The sequence below is a fragment of the Pongo pygmaeus genome, chromosome 6 (genome assembly GCF_028885625.2).
Source record: "Pongo pygmaeus isolate AG05252 chromosome 6, NHGRI_mPonPyg2-v2.0_pri, whole genome shotgun sequence".
NCBI lineage: Eukaryota > Metazoa > Chordata > Mammalia > Primates > Hominidae > Pongo > Pongo pygmaeus.
Window position 1 is genome coordinate 55885766 of NC_072379.2, and position 19453 is coordinate 55905218.

The 19453-nt window shown below is 52.4% G+C and overlaps 1 protein-coding gene across 4 annotated transcripts in view; it reads left to right on the top strand.

The window, feature by feature from the left end:
* Positions 1-19453, top strand: part of CRHR2 (corticotropin releasing hormone receptor 2) — a 48112-nt gene that overhangs the window by 2508 nt on the left and 26151 nt on the right. The window contains exons 2-3 of one of the 4 annotated variants that reach the window (XM_054495147.1): positions 8123-8216; positions 15368-15493. In XM_054495147.1, coding sequence (XP_054351122.1) covers positions 8123-8216; positions 15368-15493 — 220 coding nt within the window. Of the gene's footprint in view, positions 1-8122; positions 8217-10956; positions 11018-14951; positions 15231-15367; positions 15494-19453 lie in introns of those variants that run through there. The other 3 variants (XM_054495149.1, XM_054495148.1, XM_054495150.2) reach the window with 3 other exon arrangements.

The following is a 19453-nucleotide window of genomic DNA, read 5'->3' on the forward strand; positions in this document are numbered from 1 at the left end:
TAAAGAGGCTCAGCAATGCCACTTGCCTCCCACTTTGTGAAGATCGCAGGAGCCTCTCAGCCCCTGCTGACTAAGTCCAGCTCCTTGGAGCTTTGGACAGCGAGACACCCCCCAGGGTCTCAGGATGGTGCCTCTGTGACCTCTTGCCCCAGGTCCCGGCTTCTGGTGGGCCCATCTGCCCCAAGAAGGCTCAACAAAGAGAATAGAACACAGAGAAGTCCCTGGCAGTCCCTGGACCCTCCCTGACCTGTCTGGCTCACACCAAAGACCGAGTCCACAGTGTCCCCTAACACACACACACTGAGGGTCTGCAGAGCCGGGGCTCTAGGGCCATTTGCCAGCAGCTAACGCATTGAATGACTTTTCCCAAAAATTTAACTCCCTTCTGAGCGTTTTCTAGCCTCACTAGCTAATTTAGTCTCTGTTTTTGCCATTTTGTTGGTGTTTCAGTTTTTTTTTAAATCTGTCTGAGGGCAATGCCTACTTAATTTTGTATTCCTCCTAAGTCTCAAATTTGCAGCACTTTAAGAATTATGGGACTACTCTTTATCTTCTTAGCTGTCATATTCCACTTCATTTAATTTAAACCATTTTATCTACAGCCAGTTTATCTACAGTCACTTTTTCCAAAATTCTAACTTTTTAAATTTTAATTTTAATTATTTTATTTTATTTTTTTGAGATGGAGCTCGCTCTGTTGCCCAGGCTGGAGTGCAGTGGCACAATCTCGGCTCACTGCAACCTCCGCCTCCTGGGTTCAAGCGATTCTCCTGCCTCAGCCTCCTGAGTAGCTGGGACTACAGGCGCCTGCCACCACACCCAGCTAATTTTTTTTGTATTTTTAGTAGAGATTGGGTTTCACCATGTTGGCCAGGATGGTCTCGATCTCCTGACCTTGTGATTCACCCACCTCGGCCTCCCAAAGTGCTGGGATTACAGGTGTGAACCACTGTGCCTGGCCTTAATTTTTATTTTTAATTTTTGTGGGTACATAGTAGGTATATATATTTATGGGGTACATGAGATTTTTTGACACAGGCATGCAATGTGTAAAAATCACATCATGTAAAATGGGGTATCCATCCCCTCAAGAATTTATCCTTTGTGTTACAGACAATCCAATTATACTTTTAGTTATTTTTAAATGTACAATTAAATTATTGACTACAGTCACCCTATTGTACTATGAAATACTACGTCTTATTCATTCTATTTTTTTTTTTTTTTTTTTTTTTTTTTTTTGGTACCCGTTAGCCCATCCCCTAGTACCCTTCCCAGCCTCTGGTAACCATTCTTCTACTCTCTGTCTCCATGAGTTCAGTTGTTTTGAAGTTTAAATCCCACAAATAAGTGATAACATGCAATGTTTGTCTTTCTCAAAATTCTAATTTTTAGTTATTACAAACCCATGGGGGACAGATTATTCAATAAGCTTATTTTATTTTACTTAGCAGCCCTACAGGGCCTATCAAGGGCACTGATGCACCTCACCTATTTTTAGCTTCACATCAACGCCATGAGTTAAAACCATCCTATCCCCATTTTGCAGATGAGGAAGTGAGGTGAGCTCATGTGCCCAGGGCAGCTCAGCTGGTATGGGGCAAGGGCCAGGAATCCAACCCGCAGCCTGACTCCAGATTCCTTTCCTTTAATAAAATTTTAATTTTAATGTTATTTAATTTTAATGTCAAGTTATTTTTAGGACATTCAGACAGATGCCAAAACAAATCAGAAGAGATGTGACTTTTATGCAAACTGGACATTAGATGTGTTGATAATTAAGGAGATAGCTTTAGGCCAAGTGACCTTTCACGGGACCTCCTGCTGGCCAGTTCCTGCCCCTGTGTTGGGCCAAGTCACCTCTCCCTCCCCTCCCCTTCCCCCTCCTACTCCAGTCAGTGTTCAGGGCCCAGGGCTCCGCACAGGTGAGATAAGCAGGACTGAGGAGAAAGGGATTCATGGGCGTTCAGAGAGAAGAGAGAACAGCAGAATGAGGAGAGGCCTAAAGCCTCCCGGGGGGAGCTGGAGGGGAACTGGGAAGGAAGAGTGGGCATCCTAGGAAGACAAACTTGGCCGAGCAGAGACTCAGGAACAAGAAAGCCACTGGGAGCTGACCAGGGGGCCCTCACTCAACATCCAACACCCTACAAGTTAGAACTGAGTAAAGTCTCCTCTTCCAAGGAGCCTGCCTGAACACACCAGAAAACAATGACCCACTATCTGACTCCCCAGCCCTCACCCTCCCCTCGGCCAGTCTCAGCTCCCATTACTGCCCCCTATGTCTGTGCAGAGCCTGACTGCCTCCTCCTCCCCCTCCTTCCTCATGTCCACCTTCCTACCCTCTTCTCCCTCCTCCTCGTTCCTGCATCCTTCCTTCCTCCCCCACCTCCTCCCCTTTCTCTTCCCAGTCTCCTCCACCTCCTTCCCCCATACTCCTCTTCCTCCCCTTCCTTCCTTCTCTCCTCTCCATTCTCCCCCCTCCCTTTTCTGACCCCTTCTTCTCTCCTCCTCATCATCCCCTCTCCTCCCCACTCCTCCTTCCTCCTTTCCTCCCTTTCCTCTTCCTCCTACTCAGCACTCCTCTTCCCCTCTTTTCCAGTCTTCCCCTCCAAGCCTCCTCCTTCTCCTCTTCCCTCTCCTCTTGCTCCTTCCTCTAACTCTGTGTTCCCTAAGGGGCAGGGCCTGAGCTCAGGCTCAATGGAATCCACTGAATGAAAGCAAACATGGGGTGGAATCCTGCCCCTCCCAGCTGAGTCCTTCTCTGACCTTGGGAAGCAGAGTGAGGAAGCAGGGAGGGAGCTCACCCCATTCCCCTCCGGTCCCTGGCAGCCTGGGCCCAGGACATGTGGTCCTGTAAATCTCCCCAGCTTAGACCACGGGCTAAATTTAGACAGAAGCTTTGTTGCCAGGCCCTGGAGGGAACACTAGACTGGGCCAGACCCCCAGGCTCCAGGGAGGCGACACCTTTGAGGGCTGTCTGGGCCCCGGGCACAGGTTCTGTTTGGATAGGACCCAAAGTGGAAGAAGAGCAGCTGGAGTCTTGGCTCTCACTCCTGCGTCCTTCCCCAGCCAGGGCCTCTCCTTTGCCTCTTCTAAGGTGAGGGCCTCCCATGCCAGGCACTGAGAGGTGGGAACCAGGACCTGGGCCCTCACACAGGCTAGGCTCAGAGCAAAGTTCAGAGAGAAAGAAATATAACAAGCAGGAAAAGCCCAGAACCTAGGCTCCCAGAATTAGGGGTGGGGATGTAGCTCTACCTGGCTGAGGGGGCCATGGTTTCATTAATCCATCCAAGCAGTCAGTCAGTCGACAAACATTTATTGAGCACCTGCTATGTGCCAGGCTCTGAACTAGGGATTGGGGACACAGATGCGGACCCTAGGCTCCCACAGCCTACAGTCAGTCTCATGGGCTGGGGGTGTGGATGGTGGGGAGCTCTCTGCCCTAGAACAGCCAAGAGCTAATCAGCACAGATGTCCAAGATGTTCCCCTCAGAAGAGAGAAAAATGGAAACAGGAAAACAGTCTATTTCTTCTCTACACTCTTACACACCTCTGACACCAAAAGTGTGGATTTTCTGCCCCAAGAAATTCTCCACTTCTCTGGGGACCCCAACTGGGTGTCCTCCAATTCAATTCAATTCAATTCTGATGCTATCTTCCTGGAGTTGGCATCAGCCCCCACAGGTAAAGGCTCAGTCCCACAAGACTGCCCCCAATTCAGATGCCAATCACAAGACAGGACTTCTCATTCTCCCGACGGACAGGCTATATAAATCAAGAGTTCCCATGACCCTCTCTTTGGGTTCAATAATGTGCTATAACATTTTGCAAAACTCAAGGAAACATTTCTATTTACAGGTTTGTTTTAAAGTCTATCACAAAGGATATAGCTGAACAGCTGTGTGCCTGGAGAGGCACACAGGCCAAGCTGTGGGGAGGGCGCAGAGCACCGTGCCCTCACTGGATGCCACCCTCCCAGCACCACCAGGTGGTCACCAACCAGAAGCCCCCAATCCCACCTTTGAGGGGTTTCATGGAGGCTCCATTACAGAGGCATATTAACCCAATCTCCAGCCCCTCTCCCTTCCCCAAGGTGTAGGAAGGTGCTGAAAGCTCCAACCTTCTAACTATGGCTTGGTTTCTCTGGTAACCAGCTCCATTTGGGAGCCCACCAGGAGTCACCTCATTAGAACAAATGACACTCCTGTCACCCAGGAAATTCCAAAGGTTTTAGGGACTCTGTGTCAGGAACCGGGGGCTAAGACCTAATATTTATAATTCCTCATCTCTCTTGTGCAAGGTCCTGCCCACTGGCTGGGTCTGCCTCCCGTGACCCAGGTCTCTGCCTCCAAGGCCCCTGCTCATCTGTGGCAAGAAAGGGGCTTCTCACTTGAGCAGGCTCCTGAGCCCCACAGCCACCCCGTCTGGGGCTGGGGTCCTCTCAGTATCCGTGACCCACAGGTCTTCACTTCCTCACCGAGGATCAGCTCTTCCCATGGGTACCTGACCAAGCCATAACCTACCAACTGAATGGGCTTGAATCCTGCCTCTGCCCCTTACCTGAAGTGGAAACTTTGATGGGTGACTTCACTTCCCTGGCTGCCTCAGCAGCCTCATCTGTGAAATGGGGCTATTTGCAGCTACCTCAGAGACTGCTGTGAGGATTAAATCTGCTGTCTTCTGTAGGGCATTTAGAGGCAGGTCTAGCGCTAGAGTAAGTGCTAACTTCACATGAAAGAAGCCTCCCCTTCCTGCCTGTCTCCCCTCTCCTTCTCTTGGCACCTCCATACCAGATGGTGCAGTTTCCTGTGTGGGCCCTGGGCTCGCCTGCCTCTGAGGCTTTGCTCTCTCAGCTCCTGCCTGGGTCACTTTCTCCTCCTTTTACTGCCGTACCTATGGCCCAAGTCCTTCCATCCTTTTAGATTCTACTCCAATGTCCAGTTCTCCAAACGGCCTTCGGTTTCCTCAATGAGCATTCACTGAGTACCGCTGAGGGGTGAGCTCAGTGGGGGAGGTGGAGGCTGCGCCTTCGGGGGCCCATTGTCCAAGGGAAAGCTGCTGAGGGCAAACAGAGTCCCACACTGACTGGAGAGCTGGGGAAGGAGAGCTCAGGGTTTCCGGGAAGCTTTTCTGGGCAGGAAGAGCTTGAGCTGGGCCTTGGGAGTCCCAACGAGGGGACTTGACCTCCCATCACTGAGCTCTCTAACTAGCCCCCTCCTAAAGTCCTTGCCAAGAGTCACCATTCAGCACGTGCGTTCTACGTGCCAGGCTCTTGACCTACAGTAATTTGTTGAATGCATACAAATCCTATGGGATTTGTATTATCTCCATTTTAAAGATGAGGAGATCAAGGCTCAGAGAACTTAAGTGGCTTGCCAAGGCCACACAGCTAAGCCCAGCATCCCCAGAACTCTGCACACAAGGATGTGTGCACTCTACCCACTCTGACAGCTCTTCTCAAGTCCTTGGAATGGGATTATCCAAGATGTGTCTGTCCCTGACTTTCCTGGACCATGTGTTTTCTGAGGACAGCAGCCTCTCTTTCCTCCTCCTCCCTGCCTACCCATCACCACCACCACCAGGGGCTCTGCCCAAAATTGACACCTGCATGGTAGATTACGACTTCGGACTGAGTCAAATCCACCCAAACAAGCCCCTTGAAGAGAATGAGTACCTTTGGCTGTGCCAGCTTTTGGGGCCAGCAGAGAAGTTATAGGAGATGAAGCCGGGATCTGGGGTTATTCCAAAAATTACTTCTGATATGCCTGTCCCAAATTTTGCCCAGAACCAAAGAGCCAAGCAGTAATTGCAGAGTATGGTAACCCTGTGCCCACTCCTCACAAAATGCTTGCTCAGCCAGAAGATGGCCACAGCCTGAGACCACAGAATCCAAGGCAAGGACCATCCCACGTTGCCTGAGTCCTGGGGGAGGATGCCCTGACCCCATCATGGGTTCAAAGCAGGTGTCAGAACCCCTGGTAAAGTCAAACAGGAGATCACCTCAGTGATGGGGCTACAAATGTCACAGCTCAGGGGCTTTGAGAGAAGGCACTAACATCTGAGATGGAATGGCTGTGTCTGCCTAAGGGCGCACCGTGAACACTGCATGCCTCTGGGTTGCCCGTACTCTGACCTCCAGAGGCTGGGATTCACCGGGAACCCTCCCACGGAAGGCATTACTAGCTGCTTCTCAAACAAGGGTGATGGGGGCCATAAAGAGGATGATGGGTCAGACCTAGAGCCCTCAGTCACCCCAGACCCAGCCAAAAGTAGGGCCTGAGAATTCTTCCTGGAAGGTCTCAGTGTCTGGAGTGTTCCCACCCCTCCCCAGCCCCTCAACCCCTGGCAGTGGCTCACTGGGTCAGCAAGCTCTTCCTGATGCCCGAGAAGCTGGAGCTGAGGAACTCTCAGCAGCTCCCTTGATATGTGGACAGCAAGACCATGGCCCCCAGTGTTTGTCCTGCAGGCCAAGAGGCCAGAACTCCTGGCTGACAGCTCAGGAGGCCCCCACAGTGCCGAGACACACACACAACACACACACCTGCTCCCCTGAATTTCCCTCTGTACCTCGTGGGGTGAGAGTTTGGCGGAACACAGGTGCAGTGAATGCCTCTAAGTGGTGTCTGCCTCACCCTAGGCTTCTGGGAGGGGTGCAGGGGGCAGCACTCTCCTGTCTGAGCAGTTGGGATCATTCATTAGAAGCTCCAGGCTGATGTAGTGAGGCTGAGCATGCAGCTTCCAGTCCCAACACAGGAAATGGACTGAGCACAATGTGGAGAACGTGATGTTTGAGGGCTTTTGGGCTCTCGCCCCTGGGGACTTCCTGGGGCAAACATTGACCCAGCTGCCAGGAAGAGTACATCTGACAGGCAGCAGGAAGAGAAGGGGCTGCACACTGATGGAGCAGTGCCTTCTCGAATCCCAGAATCAGGAATGTCAGGGGCACAAAAGTCACACACGTGTGTGCATGTACTCACACACACACGCTGACCATAGAGCAAGAAAAGGAATTGTCTTAGGAGGAATGGGGCCAAGGGTTAGAATTTAGAGTGCATTGCTCTCATTCAGTCATACACCATGCATTTTCCAGCCTCTCTGCCTTTGCACATGCTGTGCTCTCTACCTAGAATGCCCTTCCTGGCCTGATCAGCTTGGCAAGCTCCTACTCATCCTTCAAAACCCACATTAGCATGACCTCTTCTGTGATGCTACCCCTGCCCTCCTCAGTAAATCATACATGCAGTAAAGCTGTACATCCTATCCATCTTTCCCACCAGAAGATGGTCCCTTCACGGGTGCACATGCCCACATCTACTTTATCCATGCACATCCAGCACCCACTCTGATGATTTTTTAGGAGATGGGATACTGGGTGCTTTTCTATCTTTTGAATGGAATTGCCATTATTGCAACAATCACATCTCTTCCCTAGTGAGTGCCTAAGCTGGCCCTATGGTCCCTTCTTTTGTCCCTACTCATCTTTCTGGTTGCCCCAAAATGCTACCTCTCCCAGTAAGCCTTCCCTGTCTTCCTGAATCCAGGTTAGGCACCTCTCTCATGTATTAACCTAATGCTCTTCGTTGCAAGTGCCTGCTTACCTGTGTGACAGGGAAACAAAGTTAAATCATGCATTTGCCTCCTCTTCCTTCTGCACTTTCTAAGTCTAGAGGATCCCTACCTGGCCTGGGACTACCTGAAGGACACCCATCAGGTCCCCCAGCCAGGGTCTGACACACAGTAGGTGTTCTGCAAATATTTGTTGGTTGAATGAACAACTAATGGAACCCACCCCCCACCTGGCTTTGCTGACAGAAGGACACGAGCCCCATCACAGGGACACATCCCAGCCTGAGGAGGAGACAGCCTTGGGGGCTGAGGGATAGACAGAGCAGACCCCTGCCTAGGAGGCAATACTGCACTGGGCCACTTCTGAGGCCTTTCTTGGGTCCAGCCCAGGCCAGACTGCTGCTGCTCCATGTGGCCATGGGCATCTCCCTCCTTTTTCTCCCTCTCTGTACTAAGACGAGTAAGGGATGAGTGATAGGATAGGATGGGGGCAGACAGTCACTGTCAATGGCTAGCCTGGGCCTGATCTTTGACCCTCATCCCTGCTGTCCCCTAGGCAGCCGGGCAGAGCCAGGTGCCCAAAGACCAGCCCCTGTGGGCACTTCTGGAGCAGTACTGCCACATCATCATGACCCTCACCAACCTCTCAGGTAGGTACCCTCTGCCACCACCCTGCAGCAGCCCCTGGAGATGTGGGTGGGCCCTGGGGGAGGAAGAGGCTTTCCCTGGGCCAGCCCAGGCTCAGCAGTGTGGTGGGTGGGGTGCTGGTTTCCAGTCCTGGTTTGATTTCTGCCTTGCTGGGGGCCCTTAGGCAGGCCCCTGCCCTATTCTAGGCTCAGGCTTGCCACTGATAATGAAGGGCTTGGCTGGGAAGCCACTCCCCATTCCCAGCTCCCATGATGGAAGTCAGCTGGGCTGGCATTCAGGAGTCCAAGAAGGGGATGACCCCTCAGCTTTCCAACTCCGGGCAAACTGGCAGAAGGTGCTAAACATTCTCTGGTTGCCGTGGCTACAGGTGTGACTTCCTGGTAAGGACTTGCAAAGCAGCAGCCCGGCCCTGAGTTCTGGCCCCTCAGAGGTTTCCAGTGGCTGATTCACAGGGTCAGGGCCAGCCACTGCAGAGCTGCACAGAGCCATGAATTCTGCTGGATTTCAGAGAGATGTCTCCAGTGTCCCACCCTGTATCCTGGCCTTCCCAGGCCTGCATCCACAGGATGGGAGTGGGGGTGACCCTCGCTTGGGCCTGGGGCCACTGCCAGGGCACAAGGAGACAAGGGTGCTGGCCAGCACCCAGACCCAGCCTCCAGGCACTGCCTGAGCCAGGCGTCAAAGAGAAAGTCTTTCTGCCTGTTCTCCTTCCACTGGGGCAGTCAAGAGCTCAGGTGTTGGGATCAGGTAGACCCAAGTCTGGATCCTAGCTCTTCCACCCAGCGGCCTTGCCCAGCCCCTGGAAACTCACCTAACCCATCTGTGTTAGTGTCCTGGGGCCACTGGAACAAAGCACCGCAGACTAGGGGCTTGAGCAGAAGCTGATTTCCTCACCATTCTGGAGGCTGGTAGGCCAAGATCAAGCTATGGGCAGGGTTGGTTCCTCCTGAGGTCTCCCCACTTGGCTTGCAGATGGCCATCTTCTCCCTATGTCTTCATATGGTCTTTCCTCTGCATGTCTGTGTCCCAATCTCTTCTTCTAAGAACACCAGTCCTATCGGATTAAAGCCCACTTACCTTACTTTACTTTAATCACCTCGTCGAAGACCCTAAATCCAAACAAGGCCACATTCTGAGGTATTGGGAGTTAGGACTTCAACCTACGAATTTTGGAGCAACACAGTCCAGCCTGTGACACCATCTGAAGCTAGTTTCCTCATCTATTTAGCAATGGATCTAAGTCCACCTCGGACGCTCACAGTGAAGGCTGAATCAGAGCCCACAGGGACACCCAGCACAGGCCATGCCAGCATCAGACAGGAAACGGAGGGCCCTCCCTTCAGGAAAGCCCAACCTTCCCTCACCCTCAGAGGCAGCGTGGGTTTGTCAGCAGACCCACAGCCTTCCCCCTGCCTTCCTCTGCCCTCCCTCCAGCAGGTGGCACAGACCCTTCCCTGTCTCCCTTGGCAGATGTTCCCCGCTCTGAGTGCAGTGGATAGGGTCCCAGCTTCTCCAAACATACAGCCTTGCCTGTTCAGCTTCTAACAGCATTCATCCATTTGCAAAAGGGATCCACATGATTTCTATAAAGTTGGGCACAAAAAAATTTAACTCAAAGGAGAAGACAATAAGTACTCGTTCTCCCACAACCCAGGAATTTTTATAATGCCTCATATCCCTCAAGAATTTATGCATCCATAGAGCCTCATGTTCAATTGTTTTTTTTATTTTCTTTTTCTTTTCTTTTTTTTTTAAATGGGATAATAGTGTGTCCATAGTTTTGTCAGCTGCTTTTTCCTCTTATAACTCAGAGTGAACATTTCCCCATGTCATTAAATATTCAACCACCGCATAGCTGGTGACGCTGCCTAGCAGCCACTCTAGGGATGCATCACCCGGCATGAACCATGACCGGATGGTGGATGTAGAGGCTGCTAGGGAGCCCCTCGAGCTTCAGGAATCATTTCTCAAGTCCCCAAATTGATAATGACCTTCTCTTCAGTGTCCACTGCTTGAGGAAATGCATCACGACTAACACAGAGTTCAAAACCAAGTAAAACCAAACACTGTATCTTTTAGATGTACATACCTGTGAGAAAACTGAAAAAAAATATGAGCCAGAGAATGACAAATGCAATAGTCAAGGGAATGTTCCCTCTGGGGAAGGAGAATAGAAATAAATAGATAAGTGACTGGTAATGATGTAGTTTCCAGTTAGGTGGTAGGCTTATTATATTGTCTACTACATACAATAAAAAGACTAAATAAAATAAAGACTAAAAAATAAAGTTAAGCCATGCATGGGCTAATGCAAAGGCTAATAATGACAAAGGGTTATGAATCTATGATCAATTCAATTGTATGCCCCTGAAAAAGGAAACACATGCATAATCACAGAACAATTATGACTTCAGGCAGGCTTTAAATAGATTATTTCTATTTTATTCATCACAGAGGCAGCTACATATATTTGAAAAATATTAGGGCATATATTATGAGGCATATTATTTATCCTATCCATAGATGATATAAAAATCCAAATGGACTATTTATTTATTTTTTATTATTTTTTGTAGGCTGGTCTTGAATTCCTGTGCTCAAGCAATCTGCCTGCCTTGGCTTCCCCAAGTGCTGAGATTACAGGTGTGAGCCACCACACCAGGCCAAGAATCCGAATGGATTCAAAGATACCTTGAAATAATTCCTCAATGCAACACACACACATACACCAGGGTTGGTCAAATGGGAAGAGAGCCTTGGCCTGAAGACAGGGACCTGGGCTTTCCTCAGCTCTTCTGCCAAGGTATATGTTCTTTCTTAGTGACTCACTGGGCTGAAGTCTAGAGCATTCCAATGGGTGCTGGGGATGGGTTAGTGAACAGGACCAGCCCTGCCCTTGGGGAGGCATGGGCTGGTAGATGAGACAATGAATAAAAAGCAACCTGGATGTGACATAGGCCAGCACCCAGCAGATGGGGTCACCAAGAAGCTGCATGTCTGAAGGATGAGTGTGGAGCTGTAAGGCCATTTCCAGTGCAGAAATACAAACAAGGAACAGAGATAGCAAATGGTTCCTGGTAGTGACACATTGTTCTGGAGGGCCTTTCAAATGAAGCAGGAGGGTGAGGATGGGAGACGACGATCATGAAGAACCTTCTTTGCAATACCAAAGATGGTTCCCAGGAATAATACATTGTTCTGGAGGGCCTTTTGAATGGAGCAGGAGGGTGAGGATGAGGGATAGATGATCACAAAGGACCTTCTTTGCAATACCAAAGAGGTGGTCTCCATCTCAAGGGCAACGGGTTGGTGGCACTCCTATGAGGAAGAGTGACAGGATCATAATTATAAAACATTGTTTTATCTGCCATGAAGAGACAGGGAGCCCATTTGGGCTGCTGCAGAGATGAGGATGGCCTGGGAGAAGTAAGGGAGGGAAACCTCTTTTCCTTGTCTGGGAATCCTATTGTCCATCTGTAAAACAAGAATGTGGGATTGGATGTCACTGAGGGTCCTTTCTGTCCCCACAGCTTAGTCCCATGGTTTGACATGAAGACACCAGGCCACTTCCTCCGTCCCGCAGTGGAGTAGGATAGGGTGAGGAGGGGGTGCCTGGCCCGGGACCCCTGTCTCCAGTGCTACAGGGCAAGAGTGCAGCACCTTCAGGCCCCTCTGGAACCTCTGTGCCCTTAGCAACCCCATCGTAATTCCCAGGAAACACCACGACTATTCCAGCTGTGCCTGAATAGACTCCCTGTCTATGTAGTCTAACCAAGGACAGTCCCTTAGAGAAGCAAAGATGCATCCTGTCCCTTTAAATCCTGTTTTCCAGCTGACATTTGAGTGGTAGGGGATGAATGCGAGAGAGAATGTGTGTGTATGGTGAAGATGCATAACTGTGGCTCTGTGTGTGATTCTGTTATGCCTATATGCCTGTTTGATGCCATGTATTAGGCTTTGCAAGTGTGTCTGAGCTGGCCTGGAACTGTCCACTTCTGCTGCAGCTGACATCAGAGGTGGGCCATGGGATGGCATGCAGGGCACCAGAGGCACCTGCCTTACTCTGCTGCTCATGGTACACAGGGGTCTTCCAAAGTACCTGTTACACTTCCCTGAACCTATTTGCCAACCTGTCCCCAGCAGCCTGGGGACACACAAACTGTTCCAAATACTTATCCCCTAATTCCTGGCCTCTAGCTGGGATGGGGCTGGCCTGCATCCCTGGGAACCCATCACTATCCCAAAACCTCTAATCTACCTCTGCTTCTTTAGTTAGCAAAAATGCCCCCGTCTTTGTTTGTTTGTACTTGGATTTAGTAAAATTGAGGGAATTTTGGGGCTCTTCCCAATTTCTTCCTCATTTACCTATTCGCAGACACTAAAGTGAGCTGTAAAATCAATTTGTTCCCAAACTGCTACCTTTTCTAGTTTTCCCTCTGTCACATCTAGAATGACAACTGTGCCTATAATAATAAGATCCATAAAGAAATGGCCCCACATCCAGGGGACCTTGGGTCTGTGGGTCTGTGGGTCTGTGCTGAGACCCCAACTGCTCATTCAGGATGCAGAACAGCATTTGACTCTGCCACTGAAATGGTCACTTCCCAGAAGAGTCTTTGGTATGTGAGCCCTTCCAGTTAAGAGCGACCCAGTTCACCTAGGCCAACCCTCCATTCTGCAGAAATCTGCATGAGATGAGAAGTCCCTGGCCTCTGGTCATTGGGAGCACACCACCTCTTGACATAGCTGCATCTATAGGTGCTTTAGGCACCACCTAGGTGGTGGCTCCAGTAACGAACAAGGATAATAACTTAAGCTTGGCTTAGGATTTCTCCCTTCCTCCGTGCTGCACTGTGCTGTGTAAAGGGCTATCCCTTGTATATGAGGGACACTATTTCCCTGTGAATACATGGGCTGACCTGCTAGCCACACTCTGGCCCGTGTGGGACCCTGGGTAACAGGGTCTAGGAACAGAGGGTAGGACTCTGCCTAGGTCCTGCCCTGCTCCTGGCACTGGATAATATGAAGACCAAGGAACCTCTACCTCTGCAGCTGCCCAGAGCTGAGCCTGGGCTCTCACTGTCCATTCAGGAGGCAGAGGAGGCAGAGGATAGACCTGGCTGGCTGCTCAACACCTTGTACCTGCCAGTCAGCAGGCCCTGGAGAGATTCCAGGGCTCAGCCCTGGTCTTAGTGTGGTCTCACTCACTCTGCCTGGGCAGTGACAGCACCATTAATATGGAGGCTGGTGAGAGCAGAGCACACAAAAGCAGCCTGCCTGCTGCTTCGCCTCTCTCTACCCAGGGCATGGTGCTAGTTCATGGTGGTTTTAGCCTTTCCTAGCAGCTTAGGTTTATGTGGAGGATGGCAGGGGAACAGGACTGGTTTCTGAGACTAGGTTCCAGCTCTTCTTGCCCTCTAAAGATAGAAACAAACAACACACAACACACATGTATGTCTTCCCCAGACTCTCCATCTCATAACTCAGAACGAGAGAGTCTCAGAGAGGAGAGGGGCCTCGGGGAAGATTTCAATGATGGAGAAAGCCCCAGAAGAGAGGGCAAGCATCCTGCCTGGGGTACCATGGCAGGGAGAGCAGAGTCAGAGGCTGGACCAAAATGCAGCCTGAGTGGAAGCATGCCTTACCCCAGGCCCTGCTTCCTGAGCCTGATGCCCCACTCAGCTGGCAGACACAGCAGGCCCGCCCTGGGCACTCTGAGGGTGCAGCCACAGCAGATCACCAAGGAGGCATTCTGGGCCAGGGTGGGGTGGGGGGCCTGGGCAAGTTCTCTGGGAAGGTTTCCAGCTCCTCCACACCTGCTGTGGGGCCTGATTCTCCCCGCCCCTGCCCCGCTACTGGTGTGGAAACCAGGGTCAGGTGAGGCCCTGCCCAAGCCTCGAGGAAGAGAGACACATTCTCACTTCTTCCTTTATTCTTTCTGGTGCCCAAGGCACTAACAACTAGGTGTATAAAGCCTTCCAGATAATTTCAGCCAATTTCTCCCCTAGACTTACTCCATCTGATTAAATGGCCACCCAGTCACTCAAGCAGGAGACCTGATATTATCCCTGCCTCCGGGCTCCTGCTTAAAACCAGCCACCCACTCCAGTTCCTCCTCACCAGGTCTGGCTGCCCCTCCGAAATCTCTCTCCATTCCAGCTTTCACGGCCTGATCCAAGGTCTTCAACCCACTCAGGCCACTTGATCTCATTAGACTCCTGGGTGTCTCCCTGCTTCCCTCCAAGCCTCCTCAATACATTTCCTTCCCAGAGCCTATGGAGGCTTTTGGAGGATGCAGATCTGCCCATGGGCTCTCCGTCCCTGCCTCCCTCCAGTGTCCTCGCTCAGGGAGGGGAAGCTCAGGCGGACAGCTGCCGAACTTTGGGTCGCGGCTGTCCCTCGGTTAGCAGAGCTGCGGTGTTCTCTTCGGGCAGGCGGGCAGGTGGGCGTGCTTTGCTGCCCCCTGCAGCTCGGGGGCCTGAGATCCCCCCACAGGGCATTCCGTCACCCCAGGCCCACGCTCTCCAGCCCACCGCCCTCCTCTGGACGCCGCGACTGGAAGAGAGCTGCGAACTGAGAAGCCGTACTCTGGGCAGGGTGGAGGGCCCGGGGGCTGGAGACTGAGCCCCTCCGAGAGGAGCCGCCCGGCCCCGCCCCCCGGCACAGCCATTGGCCGCGGCGGAGCGGCTGTACCCGCATCTCCGTGCGCTCGCCGGCTCCTCTCCGGGAAGGTCCCCACTTGACAGCTCTGGGCGACCGGAGGTGGCGCCCAGAGGCTGCCCGGGAGATTGGGGCTGGGCTGGCAGGGGCCAGGACCCCGCGCCCTCTTGGCCGCTCACTCTCGCGTCCACTCCCTCGCAGCCACGCCGGGCGCGCACTGCCACTCCCTCTCCGCACGCGGCTGCGGGGCGCGATGGACGCGGCACTGCTCCACAGCCTGCTGGAGGCCAACTGCAGCCTGGCGCTGGCTGAAGAGCTGCTCTTGGACGGCTGGGGGCCACCCCTGGACCCCGAGGGTAGGCGGGAGGCGAGCGGTCGGAGGCTGCGCAGGCTCCTTCTCTCGCGCGCTGGGTGCACCCCTGACCCCGCGCTCCGAGAGCCCCGCGTCCCTGCGGGCCCCTCTGAGCCCTACTGCGCTCTCTCCCGCTGCCAGGTCCCTACTCCTACTGCAACACGACCTTGGACCAGATCGGAACGTGCTGGCCCCGCAGTGCTGCCGGAGCCCTCGTGGAGAGGCCGTGCCCCGAGTACTTCAACGGCGTCAAGTACAACACGACCCGTGAGTGCCCCCGGCCCTCGCTGCCTGCTCTACACCGGCCTCCTGGGAAGGCGGTTTAGGGAGTAAAGAGGATTCCGGACCCAGCGGCACAAAGCTGCTGAGGGCCGCGGTACCGCAGACCGCTGGCGTTAAGGACCCCTTACAATGTTAGGGGCGCGCCTTCTGCTTCTACCCCCAGTCCTTCTGCTTCTACCCCCAATACAGCGTCTAATCTCAGTAAGCCAGTGATTTGCCCACAATTCCCGTGCTCCATGCGGTGACAGCCCAAAAAGGGGAGAAGGAAATACTTCCTCCTCTTTGAGAGTAAACCTCCTTCCCTCATTGTAGGTTTCCCTTGCCTGAAGTTCCCCATTAGGGCTTCATTGTTTAGACAATGCTTCCCCTGCCCAGGAGGGGGACCTATCCCAAGAGGGCGGATATGCTAAGTCCCAAATCCCCCAGAGTGAGTGCAGTGACCAGACCCTACTACCAGAGAGGAGAGGAGGAGGGTAGGAGGCAGGAGGGCTGGGGCGAGCGCATGTTTTGAGGGGAGGACATGCAGGCTTAGGTTCTGCCAAGCCAGAGGGTGCGGGGTGTTGCATCTTCCCTAATCCGAGGTCCCAGGACTGACCTGCTGGGCTGAGTCAGGGGCTGTGGGCAGCATTATTCCTGCGCCCCCATAATGAGTGGTGTCTGAATCAGCACCCCAACACCATCTCTCAAGGAGAACAACCTGTGCCTGCCTTCCTCCTGGCAAATCATGGACTGGCTTGAGGCTCTGGGGAAAAGGGCAGTAGAGGTTGCTGAAGTTACACAGCCTCCAGGTGGGGTCGTTCAGTGTGGATTCTAGGTGTGTGCGTGTGTGTGTAGGTGCCTGTCTGTGCCCTGTGGAACATGGGAAGGGAGCCAGGTGTGTGGTCTGCGGGAGGCTGTGGGGGCAGCAATCACTGCCCCACCTAGAACCCCCCCTCACATCTCCAGCCGGACCCCAGTTGTCAAGCACGCTGAGTCTGAGCTGTGGCCCAGCTCCACCTCCACCACCCATACACACACACACACACACACACACACACACAAGCTTTCAGAAGCTGAGGCTGAGGGCTTTGCCATGAGAGATGGTTAGAAGGCAAGAGAGATGTACCTGCACCTGATGCCAAGCCGCACTCTCCTGGCTGCACCAGCTGAGGGCTCTGGTGGGCCCAGGGAGCACATGCTTCCCATCCATGATTAAAACAGATCTCCCTAGAAGGAAGTAAGATCCCCAAGCTAGGAGGTGTGCAAGCAGAAGGAATGATTTCCCTGTGCCTTCCTAGTCCTGACCTTATAAAACTGTAGTTTTAGGATTCCGTGAGCTGTGTGGGGTGGGGCAATGGAGATCAGCGTGCCTGATTCAGACTGGGCCTGGAGATTAAGGGCCATCCAGGGTAAAGTGGGGTGATGGAGCATCTCAGCCCACAGCCTGTGAACCTCAGGGAGCTCTGCTTTTGTTCTTACCCCAGCCTGGGCTATGCCTTGTTCTCCCCAACCAGCCTGGAGGCCCCCCTTTCCCAGGGCAGGGCCTGGGTCTCTTCTTCATAGCCAAGCTGAGTACAGTAATACTCAGTCAATTTGTGGAACACCCACTATGTGCCAGCCACTGCACAGGCACTGTATTGAGGCTCTCACTCACAACTGCAACAGACAAAAAGAACAGAATGATGAATGCCCTAATTAGGGGGGAAGCACAAGGTCTATGGGATGGGGATGTGGGGGCGGGGTGACAAGAAAGACTTCCCAAAGGTGCTGCAGACAGCACATATCAGGTCATTCATATCAATTAAGTCTAATAAGAAGCTGATAAAAGGTTGGGGCACCACCCAGGCTGGTAAAAGTAGGGCCAATTAGCCCCTGGTATCTAATGAACAATGTTCTTCATTTAGACCAAAGTGCTGCCTGCACTGCAACTGCTGGAGAATGAGAGGAGCTTGTGGAGGGTGGGGAGCACTTACCACTAACCAGCACCTGGGGTGTGAGGTCAGCCTAGGTGGGAAGAGCAGAGGCTGCTAATGGCTGTGGAAATGCATGATTGATTTCCCTCCTCCCCTTTCTTCACATCAGTGCTGCTTCCTTCTTCTCTGTTTGCCTTTTCCATGGGACCCTTCCTTTAAAAAGAATGACAGAGGGAGAAAACTCCATGAGAAGCCTAGGGGAAGAACAGCAGCGTTCAGGCTCCACTTCCTGCCCCAATTTTGTTATGCTATAGCCAAACCTGCATTGAAGCCTCATTCCTTAGAGAGCAGGAATCGCCCGGGTGGGGATAACAGTTTAGATGTTAGTCTCTTCGATTTTTCACCTCAGCTGAGCACAGAGAATCTGCCACAAAGCTATCAAGTGTTGATCATTTTCCAGGTACCACTGAGAGAGCTTTGTATCCATATCTCAGGCATCCATAATCCCACTCACCCACACTCCCTCTGAGATACGTACTGCTTGTATGCCCATATTGCAGGCAAGAACACTGAATCTCAGACACATGAAGTAACTTGTTCAATGTCCTAATCAGCTCCTATGCACCAGTGCAAGCAGGCAAATCCACAGCTGTCGCTATTAACCATGGGGCAGTACTGCCTCCACAAGAGGCATTCGGTTTGCGAGGAGAGCTTAGAGGTTTGGAAAGAAGACTCATAGCTCCGGCCTGGAGGATCGGGGAGGACTTAGCCCTCTGAGCTGGACTTCTGGGGACAGGTTGGATTTTAGCAGGTGAGTGTGTAATAGGCACAGGAGAGGCCCTCTAGGCTGAGGGGACTGAGCAAAGGTAAGGAGACAGGCTGGGCTTTGTGCCTTGGGAGGAGTGTGTTGTATGGAGAACAGGGAGTAGGAGAAAGAAACAATGAGGCTGGGGAGGGGCATGGCGGTCAGGTGATGCAGGCCATTCTACAGGGCTTCAGCATCTGGAGAGGGAGCCTGGGTGAGCTTGTGAGCAGAGAAGCTCAATTTTGGGAGCACACTGTCCTCTGGAGGGAAGGGAGAAGTAAGGGGATTTCTACACAGACCCAGGTAGACCGCAGGCTGTAGGAGCAAACGAGGGTGAAGACGCCAGCAACCTTGGGCATTTGAAATTGACAAGATATGGTGAGAGACGGCAAGGTAAAGGTTGGGCACACAGGAAACAGCTGAGCACAGTTGGGGATGTGTTGACTTTGAGGAGCTGGAGGGACAGCTGAGTGGAGATGTTCAGGAAGCAGCTGGCTGGGTGAGGAAAAGCTCAAGAGAGCACCAAGAGTGGAGATAAGGCATTTAGAAGTCCTCAGGATGTGGGGTTAGCAAATAGCTACAGTGTGTGAGTTTGGGAGGCTGGGTCAGAGCCTTGAGCCATCTTACCCAGAGTTATTTCCAGATGCAGCAGGGCCAAGGGAAGGGAAGGGACTAGTGCATGGCCACACATGTTAGTCAGTGGCAGAGCCAAGTTAAGCACACGAGTCTCCTCGGGTGTTCTCTACACAACCTGTGCTGGCGCTTCAGTGGCTGAGCTTCCACGTGTTTGTACTGTGGTTTAACTCATTTAATCCTTGCACCATCCAGTGACAGAGACATGGCATTATCCTCATTTTACACATGGGGAAACTGAGGTGTGGAGCAATTAAGTCACTTGTAACAGAACAAGATTTCAAACCCAGGTTCTGCTGCCTCTCAAAAAGCAACTCTGCTAGGTTAAGCAGAGAAGAAATTTTTTAAAAAGATATTGGGGAGCTTATGGAATCACTGAGTGGGCTAGAGAACCGGATTTGGGGCCCCAAGCCAAGAACATAGGGCAGAGCTGGCCCAGTGAGAGGACCTCCCTCTCCCTGAAAGGCCCTGCCAACACCACCAGCCCTAGCCACCAGGTGGGCCACAGCCCTGCTACCACCACTGCCACCACTACCACCACTACCACCACTACTCTGGAGTCTTTTTTTTTTTTTTTTTTTTTGAGACAGAGTCTCAGTCTACCACCCAGGCTGG